This window comes from Erythranthe guttata, chromosome 2 (assembly GCF_056151865.1).
Source record: "Erythranthe guttata isolate IM_541 chromosome 2, IM_541, whole genome shotgun sequence".
Lineage (NCBI taxonomy): Eukaryota > Viridiplantae > Streptophyta > Magnoliopsida > Lamiales > Phrymaceae > Erythranthe > Erythranthe guttata.
In genome coordinates, this window is record NC_142534.1 from 10,582,245 (window position 1) to 10,592,746 (window position 10,502).

Below are 10,502 nucleotides of genomic sequence, written 5' to 3' on the forward strand. Positions count from 1 at the left end.
CAACGCATGATAGCAGAAGCCTCAACTCGCGCCGCCACGGAGGCCGTAACTCAATATATCGCCACGATGGGAGCGAACGCTCCCAATGCGATACCAGCGCCAGCTCCACCTATAGTGCCACATGTGGCCCCACCGCCAATCCAGAATCAAATAAGTGTCTCCTCCTCTACCTCGGACCCACGGTCCCAGGTGCAGCTATCCACAAATCACAGGGGGGCACAACCCAGACAGCAACTTCAACGTTCACCCCCACGGGGGAATGCGTCTCCGCAGAGAGTCCCTCTCTTTAATGAAGGAGAAGGCGAGGTAAACAGCAGAATGTCCCGCCATCTATTGAACAATCCAATTGGCGAAAGAATGCCCGTCCCAATAAGACGCAGTCCTTTTACCATAGATATCCTCAATGAGGTATTACCTCAAGGAGTGAAGATCTCGGGGTTACCTCAATTTGAAGGGACCACCGATCCACATGAGCATATAGAGAAATTCAACGCCATGGCGGACTTATATGGCCCAACGGATGCTGCAATGTGCAAAATGTTCCGCACCACTCTCTCCAAGAGAGCAATGAATTGGTTCAACTCTCTACCCATAGGATCGATTGACACCTTCGCTCGGCTGTCAACACGGTTCACCAACCAATTCGCCATCAACAAGCAGTATGCCAAGACCCCAGCCCACCTTTTCTCTGTAGTACAGAGAGATAACGAAACGCTCCGCAACTACATCAAGCGTTTTGTAGAAGCCGTCCATGAAGTTCCCAGTGTAGGGCAAGATATGCTCTCCGGGATTATGCAACAGAACTTGAAGCCGGGTAGATTCAAAGAATCTATCGCCGGAAGGCCCCCAGGCAACCTAGAGGAGTTGCTGAACCGAGCCGAAAAATATGTTCGGATAGAGGAAGCCTCTACCCATGCTCCTCCAAAAAGGAAAAGAGAAGATGACCGTCAGGACAATAGGAGGCGGGATGATCGACGTCCACCACTTCCACCTCAAAGTCAACCCTCTTCCTCCTACAATAGATTCACTCCGCTAAACACTCGCCTCACTGAAATCCTTCACGTGATAGAACATAAAGGTTTAGCAGAGCCTCCACGTCCTATGCAGCCAAATGCAAAGCGAGAAAAGTCGGATCGCTATTGTCGATTCCATAAGGATAGAGGACATACTACGGAGGAATGTGCACAACTCAAAGTGGCGATTGAGAGGCTGATCAAGCAGGGCCACTTAGGCGAATACATTGATAAGTCTCGAAATAAACGCCGTGATGATCTTCCGCGCCGAGATAACAATCGAGATCAACAGCAACGACAAGAGGAGGGGGGTCATCGACGAGACCCAGATAACAATGATAACCAACCTACCCGGGGCATCATCTCCTTTATCTCCGGAGGACCGGCGGGTGGCGATTCACAAAATGCAAGACGCACCCTCGCTCGATCAGCACGTATGAATCAAGAACGTGCTTCTCCATCCGCACGTATCTATCAAATACGAAGACCTGATCACAGCATAGTCTTCAACTCCTCAGACCTTGAAGGCCCAGATGAAGATCATGTCGATGCGTTGGTAGTAACAACAACGGTGGCCAACTTCTTGGTTAAGAAAATATTAGTGGACGGTGGGAGCTCAGCTGACATTATGTACCTCCACGCTTTCAAGCAACTGGGCATAGATAATGCCCGGTTTAGTCCCATCTCCACGCCCCTGAAAGGATTCACAGGAGAGGGCATTTTGTCCATGGGAGAAGTGGAGTTGCCCGTCTCTTTAGGGGAAGACCCTTGTCGAATCACCAAGCTAATCAAATTCCTCGTCGTCGACAAGCCATCCCCTACAACATCATCCTAGGGCGGCCAGCAATCCATACATTCAAATCAGTACATTCCTCCTACCATCAGAAGTGGAAATTCCCTACTCCCTACGGAATGGGGGAAGTACTTGGAGATAGACGTCTCGCCCGAGAGTGCTATGAAAGGGCCCTACGAGCACCTTCCAAGAAGCCTAAACCGTCCGGAAGGGGATACGACACCCAAAAATCCGACAAACGGAAGTGGGTGAACGCGATCATTGAGGATAATAAAGAAATCCTTATCAGTGTACCAGATGACAGCATCAAGCTAGCAGCTGTCGAAGAGCTTAAGCTCATAGAGCTCACTCCCGGAGATACCTCCAAGCTCATACGAATAGGATCTGATCTAGATCCAACCACGGAGCGACAGCTAATCAACTTTCTGCGGCACAATGGAGATGTATTCGCATAGAAAGCCCAAGATTTGTCAGGCATTCCTCCTCAGGTAGCTCTGCATCGGCTCAACGTCGACAAAATGTTGAAGCCAGTCAAACAAAGAAAACGGACATTTGGTCCCGAACGCAACAAGCATATCAAAGCGGAAGTGGCAAAACTCCTTGAAGCGGGCCACATACGACCAGTTCAGTATCCTGAATGGCTCCCAAGCCGGGTGGCAAGTGGAGATTATGCGTAGACTTCACTGACCTCAACAAAGCTTGTCCTAAGGACCCATTTCCTCTACCTAGAATCGATCAACTCATCGATTCGACCTCGGGGTGCGAGCTCCTCAGCTTCCTCGATGCATACCAAGTGTATAACCAGATCATACTTGCGCCAGAAGATCAAGAGAGGGCTAGTTTCATCACTGACCAAGGCATCTACTGTTATCAAGTCATGCCCTTCGGGTTAAAAAATGCAGGAGCCACCTACCAACGTCTAGTGAACACAATGTTCGCAGATCAGATCGGTAAAAATATGGAGGTATACATCGACGACATGCTCGTCAAAATTGTCAAGGTATCAGACCACTTAACCGATTTGGATCAGTGTTTCACCACCTTACGAAGATATAAGATGAAACTCAACCCCCTCAAATGTTCGTTCGGAGTTCGGGGAGGTAAATTTTTGGGATAGATGATCTCACAGCGGGGAATCGAAGCTAATCATGCTAAAATCGAAGCAATCACCTCAATGGCTCCACCAACATCTATCAAGAAAGTCCAACAGCTTAATGGCTGTTTGGCATCTCTGAATAGATTCATTTCTAGGTCAGCAGACAAGGCTCTCCCCTTCTTCAAGATTTTAAGGGGAGGAAAAAAGTTCGAGTGGGATGAGGCATGTCAAAAAGCCTCCACTGAGCTAAATTCATATATCGCATCACCACCCTTGCTCACAAAACCTCAGCCCGGAGACACCCTCCTACTGTACTTAGCTACATCAGCTGATGCCATCAGCGCAGTCCTAATCCGAGATGGAGAAAAGGGTCACCAACCCATATACTACATAAGTCGCGCCCTCCAAGGAGCCGAACAACGCTATACTAATATGGAGAAGCTCGCCCTCGCCCTCATCAATGCAGCTCGGAAGCTTCGACCTTACTTCCAATCGCATCAAGTGGTGGTTCTCACCAATTATCCTTTGAAGCAGATACTAAGGAGTCCCGAGACATCCGGGCGATTAGCCAAATGGGCGATAGAGCTAAGTGAATATCGGGTAGAATTCAAACCCCGCCCCGCTATCAAAGCTCAAATATTGGCTGACTTTCTAGTCGAAATGAATTCAGTAGAAGAGAGTACTTCCCTACCTACTTGGTCTATCAGCGTTGATGGATCTTCTACGGCCACCGGAGGTGGAGCGGGTATCGTACTAACGAATCCCGATGGAGACGAATTCGAATATGCTCAACGATTCGAATTCACGGCCTCAAACAACGTCGCTGAATATGAAGCCTTGATAGCAGGAATCCGCCTCGCCCTAGCTGCCGGAGCGCGTAAGCTCCTAATCCAAAGCGACTCTCAGCTCGTCGTCAACCAAATACTCGGAGCTTACGAGGCCAAAGAAGACACCATGGCCAAATACTTAGCTCTCGCGCACACTCTGTTATCTAAATTCGAGAGCTACGAGATAAGACAAGTACCTCGCTCCAATAACATCCATGCTGACAAATGAGCTAGGCTTGGAAGTTCCATGGCCAACATCGGAAGTCGGAAGGTGACGCTCCTCACCTCACCTTAGCCAGAGATAACTTCACCCAGTGAAGTACAGTACACCGAGGAGGATGAACCATGCTGGTTCACTCCAATCCTGAAGTATCTCAAGAAGGGAGAACTTCCAACAGATCCCACTGAAGCACGGAAGTTAAAAACGAGAGTCGCTCGCTTCGTCATAGTGGGAGAAGAATTGTACAAACGAGGGTTCTCATTCCCCTATCTCAAGTGCCTCGACCCGACCACAGTGGATTACGTACTTAGAGAAGTACACGAAGGTATCTGCGGTAATCACTTGAGCGGGAGAACCTTAGCTCTCAAACTACTGAGGCAAGGCTACTATTAGCCAACGATGCATGAAGATGCAAAGAAATTAGTCCGGAAGTGCAAGCCCTGCCAAGAGCATGCCAATATCCCTCACCTACCAGCGGCGTTAATGCAACCGATTGACAGCCCCATCCCTTTCGCCCAATGGGGAATGGATTTAGTTGGACCATTCCCGCCCGCCACACGAGGGCGCAAATTCCTCATTGTAGCAGTGGATTACTTCACCAAATGGGTGGAGGCCGAACCCTTAGTACGCATCCGAGAAGAAGAAGTCATCCAATTCCTATGGAAGAACATTGTCTGTCGCTTTGGGATCCCACGTTCCATTATCTCAGATAACGGAACCCAATTTTGTGGCGACAAAGTAAAGAATTGGTGCCTCGGCTTGGACATCAAACAGTTCTTCACATCCGTAGCCAATCCACAGGCTAACGGCCAGACGGAGGTCACGAATCGCATCATACTCCAACACCTTAAAACAAGGCTTGGAAATGCCAAAGGAAAGTGGGTGGAAAATTTTCCTAACGCACTATGGGCTTACCGCACAACCCCACGAGCAGCAACCGGAGAGTCGCCTTTCAATCTAGCTTTCGGCACAGAGGCTATCGCACCCGTTGAAATCGGTGAACCATCTTGGAGAATCACCAACTATGATCCAACAACTAATGAAGAAGCTATGCGGGGAAGCCTAGACCTCGTAGATGAGCTACGAGAGATCGCATGCATTCGGCAGCAGATGTACAAATCATGCATGGCCAAGGCCTATAACTCAAAGGTCCGCCCTCGCTCTTTTCAAGTTGGAGATTTAGTCCTCTGAAAAGCTGAAGCCTCTCACCCCATTGGTAAGCTCGATCCAAAGTGGGAAGGACCATATAAAATCACAAAAGTGGTCAACACTGGAGCATATCGCCTCGAGAACACTGACGGACACCCTATACCCAGAACATGGAATATAAGGAACCTCAAACGGTTCTACGCTTAAGGTATACATCTACCTTACTTAAGACCCGTTGAAGTCACCACCTATACCCCTCCTATATGAAAGTCACTTAGAAATTGTTACACATGCAGGCTCCGCGACCTTCCACGTCACTCATCTCGCAAAACTGTCTCTACATGCTTGGAAACTTTCTACTACATAACGAGGTGCGTAAACGCCTCACCTAAACTGGGGGGCTAGTAATTTTACCTACATCAGCAATCCATCATCACATCTCATCATCTTCTTACAGATTGAAAACCAGTTACGAGAGGATGCATATTACTCAATCAATGGCCCAAAGAGCGAAGACACTCCATACCACATCGCCAAGGGTAACAATACTTCCACTAGAATATAACACACGCATGCTTTTGTTTGCTCTTACTAACGAGAAAAAATAATTCCAATAACAGGCATGATCACATAGAAGCTCACAACAACTCACAAATTGATTTCATATCTCGGAGTGCAAGGAAGAAAAGCAATCCCCGTAGTCGGGTACGTGAAATCATAGTACATATCACCCCAGCTTTAATTACTAAGTCTTCAGTACAAGTGTTTAAACAAATTTCCTCTTCTCTACTATACTTTGCAGGCATAGAGACGCCAAAGGAATTCAATACACCATAGGCACAGCAAAACGAACGAGTACATGGAAGACGTGGAAGGAGAACAAGTGTAGTACAATCACTTAGAAAAAAATTTACCGACTCAATTTCTTTGATTTAGTAGTAGTTATTTACCGCCGCCTCACGTAGGCCTAAGACATTAGCAACTTATTTCCATCCGCCTTATATAGGCTTGTAACATCGCACCTCCGCTATCATTAAATAAATCATTTTTTTTTTGCTTCACTCTCTGTGCTACTTAATCAATACAAGTTACCTCTTACTATGAGTACAGTTCAATACAACCCTATAAACACTTAAAGAGACTTGGATAATCCATATAGCCTGGCCAGCTGGATTGTCTAAGTCCCTTTACTTGTTTAACGAGGTATCACTTTTAAAGCGTGGCCACGGACAAATATATTTAAGACCCAAGCGGTCCAAACAATGGGCACGACCCTTAACAAAAACCTTGGGAGATTGATCCACTCCTCAAGTACATCGCGTACAACGCTAAATGTTAATACACATAAGCAACGAAAAAACCCGTGACAATGTCAAAATAAATAACTAAATATCAAATTTCAAATGTCAAACAAGGAAGAAATTCAAACGAAATAGTAGTGGACATACTCATCTACATCAGCGATATAAACAAACTAAGAAATCCATAGCAATAATAAATAAAAAAGAGTTCAACTATCATAGCAAAAAAATCTAAACTCCCCCACCACGGGCGGAAGACGCTCCCACAGTGGGGTCATCAGCAACCATATCATCCACAAGCTCTGTGCCCGTTTCGTCGACATCTACCTCATCATCCTCCTCATCTGATATGCCGGCTTCCATCCCACGAATAACCTTCTCACTGATACCACCCACCTCGCGAAGATATTTGCGACAAGCACAAACTAATGGCTTATAGACCACAGCCAAAGCATGCTCCTCAATCATAGCAGCACACTCATCACTACCTCGGAAGCTAAGCTTGGTTTCCTCCACGATAGACTCCTTATAAGCAGCACCACCTGACGTCGCGAGGAACCTCTTCCCCGTCGCCTTCTCAACTTCGTATTTCTCTTTGAGCCGGTCATAGCACTCGTTCAATTTATGAATATCATCCTTATACGCCTTCGCGTCACCTCGGATAACCTCGAGCTCCTCTGTCCATTGAGCAAGCTCCTCTGTCCTTTGAGCAAGCTCTTCCGTCCGTTGAGCAAGATCGGGATCGCGCTATCTCCAACTGGCTTAGAAGTTCATCCTCACGCGATTGACTTCGAGCCCGCTCCTCTTCCTTCCTAGCTTCCACGTTTCCTTCTTGCTCCATGAGATATCTCCAAGTTGCTACCAACTATACCAAAAAAAAAAAAAAAAAAAATATTTATATTATTCTACCCACGAAAGAGAGGAAATAACATAAATTCTTATTTAAAATAGACAAGTACTCACCCGACATAAGTCCCCACCAGTCAACTCCAACATGTGAGAAGGGCCCTTACCAGACATCCGAGCACGATCGTACTCCCGAACAAACCCCTCGGTCCTCAACATCGGCAAATCATGGTCCGACACATCCCAGTACGACTCTTTCCCTTCACGGTTCACGCCAAAGGTAAACAACTGTTTCCCCGCACCACCATGGAAACCATAGGTCTCATCTGGGTCAACCCGTGGACGCTTAGGCACAGCCACATACTCGGTATCTACCCTCTTTCCCTTGCCACGGTCTCTCATAAGGGGACGTCCCTCAACTTCACCAGCACTGCTACGGTCATCTGCGATCACTCGAGGAGTTTCTACATGGACCGTCTCATGAGGCAAACCACTCGAAGAACCTCCCAACGTGGAGGGAACCTTCTTCGATGCCTTCTTCGACGTCCCATTCGCCTTAGCTCGAATTGCCGCGAATGTGATACCCCCATCTACAAAAGAAAACAACCATATAAGAGACATGAAATATATGCAGCCAAAAAACTACAAAAAAACAAAAAAAAAACAAAAACAAAAAAAAAAAAAAAAAAAAAAAGGGAAAAAGACCCCGGTCAGTGCAACAAAAGGATATATGGTGCTGACCCTTTGCCTTCGGTATCAAACACCTCGGATCAAACTCCACATCACACAACCTAGACTCTTCAATCATCTTCGCCATATTGGCAGTAATCTTGAAACTCTCACACGTATGTCTCCACACTAGAGGGACATCGAAAGAGGGGGCCCTCACATAAAAGAAAAGCGAATTCCATTCACCCAAGGATAACTTCACACTCTTCTAAAATTGATAGGGAACGTGAGGATGAAAACAAAAGAAAGGCCACTTATTGGGACGATGTAACGTAAATAACGCCTTGAACAAACTCACAGTCACAGACAAACCTACTCGAGACACTCTATGGTGAAACGCCTCGAACATCAGAACAGCGGCGGGAGTTAACTGACTATACCCTATCTTGAATTCCTCGCAAATCTTCAACAAGGTCGGATGCGGAGTAATCTGAGATGTACACGTCACGTAAGCCAAGAAAACCGTATGAAACCCATCGGGTGGCGAATACAACCGGTCGCCCTTCTGAGGCAACAACAACTCGATATTTCTAGGCGCTCCAACTAGACGACGAATAGACTGCACATGTTCTTCCGTCAGTTTACTATCAAAATTAACTAAGTCCAAATTAATTGACTTAAGTTTCTTTTGCCTCATACTATCAATCTCAACATCACCGGGCGGAATATCATCTTCCTCCTCCTCTTCAACCATCGGCTCAACTTCACTACTTGGCACCGCATGATCACTCGCCAAAGGTGCTTGATTCGAATCATCGCTATCACTTCCAAAATCCACGATTTGGCGTCGAGAATAACGCCTATTAGAAACAAATCCACCTACTTGATCACGAACATTATCATTGGTTTCCACATCATCACTCCACGATTCGATGATTTCTCGCCGTCCTGAACTAGCCCCATTTAAAACACCATGTGCACCAACATTCTCGGCGATTCGCCCACCGATTTCACCGGAATCGGACCCAAAACCGTCCTCTAACGCGCCCTCACGCGCGCGCGTGACCCCAAAATGGGCTGATTCACGCGCGCGCGCGTCATCAACATGCCCAGGCACACGTGTCGACTCCCCATCCTCTAACGCGCCATCACGCGCGCGCGTGACCCCAAAAGGGTCTGAATCACGCGCGCACGCGTCTTCAACACGCCCATGCACACGTGTCGCCTCACCAATTCCCAACGCGCGCGCGTCAGCATCAATCCGCATTTCCGACGCGCGCGCGTCGCTTGGAAAGCGCGCCCTGCTGCTGCGACGTCACTACCACGCGCGCGCGTCCCTCAAACCCAACGCCCGACGCGCGCGCGTGTGGCTCGTCTCCCCTAACCGATGTGCGCATGATAAGTGTTCATTTTGCATGATTTTTACTTATCAATTCTTCGAGTTTTGGTCTTCGTTCGTCCGAGTTTTCGGCTTTATTTGTATATATTATGCGTTTCTTGTTTTATTTATATTTTAGGTAAAGAGAAGCTATTTTTTCCGATTCGAAACGATTTTGGAAGCGAAGCCGAAAATCAAACCAAACACGTGCAAAAGTGCATTATCGCGGGTGTGGCACTATTTCGTATTTCAAGCATAACTTTTTCATACGACCTCCGATTGAGCTGATTCAAGTAGTCTTAGAAAGCTCACTTCAAGATCTACAAATTTTGTGAAATGCAAAATTGTCGAATTCGGGCTAAAAAAGGGTCAAAACAGTGTTTGAAGTTGGCGCAGAAGCCCAGATCGCGATCCAGCCTTCCTGGATCGCGATCTGGGGGGTCTTACAGAGAGCAAATTGGGGTCAGATCCAGATCGCGATCCAGCCTTCCTGGATCGCGATCTGGGGGGTCTCACAGTACATTTTTTGATCAAGAACCAGATCGCGATCCACCATTCCGTATCGCGATCTGGAAAGGCGGTGCGCAGTTTCCAAGGCTGCCAGATCGCGATCCAAGAAGCCCAGATCGCGATCTGGGCACAGAATTCGAGACGAGATATTTTTCTTTGATTTCCTACTATAAATAGAAGGTCTCTTATTCATTTTTTGAGATCTCGACCATATCTCGACCAACTCTCGATTATCTCTCGACTTCTTCTTCGGTTTTCTCTTCAGTTTTCGCCAGTTCTTCGCGGGAAGCTTCGACGAGGGTTTCGACTCGGGTTTTTCATAAGCTTTTCTTTACGTTTAGTTTATGATTTCTCGTGTTCTTCATTTTGATGCTATGTTTGTAATGAACTGAGCATTTGAAATGAAACCTTATATATATTGATTTTGATTTCCAGATCTGTGATCTATTTGTCGTTCTTTGATTATGTTTATGTTTTCCTTTATTAAATGCTTTCGATTGTTTGGCCAACAGTTGAATTGATTCCAAATGGGGATGAACTCGAGAGAGGATTTCTCGTTTGATTTTAGGAAAACATAGCTCGGGTTGTGGAAACGGAGACGTGATGCACCTCGGGTAGCCCTTAAGGACTTGACCTAAATGCTCTCTTAATATCAGGTTCTGAACGGAGACGCCGGACCTGTGGGTAGACTCTAACTACA

The 10,502-nt window shown here is 46.8% G+C and overlaps 1 protein-coding gene across 1 annotated transcript; it reads left to right on the forward strand.

Moving 5' to 3' along the window:
• Nucleotides 1–567: 567 nt before the first annotated feature.
• LOC105974528 (uncharacterized) lies at nucleotides 568–1,848 on the forward strand. Its single transcript, XM_012999643.2, has one exon. The coding sequence runs from the start codon at nucleotides 568–570 to the stop codon at nucleotides 1,846–1,848; it is 1,281 nt and encodes a 426-aa protein (XP_012855097.2).
• The last annotated feature ends 8,654 nt before the right edge of the window (nucleotides 1,849–10,502 follow it).

Bases quoted from the DNA above. Each gene is read 5' to 3' on its own strand.
- LOC105974528 (XM_012999643.2), top strand. From the start codon at position 568: ATGAATTGGTTCAACTCTCTACCCATAGGATCGATTGACACCTTCGCT.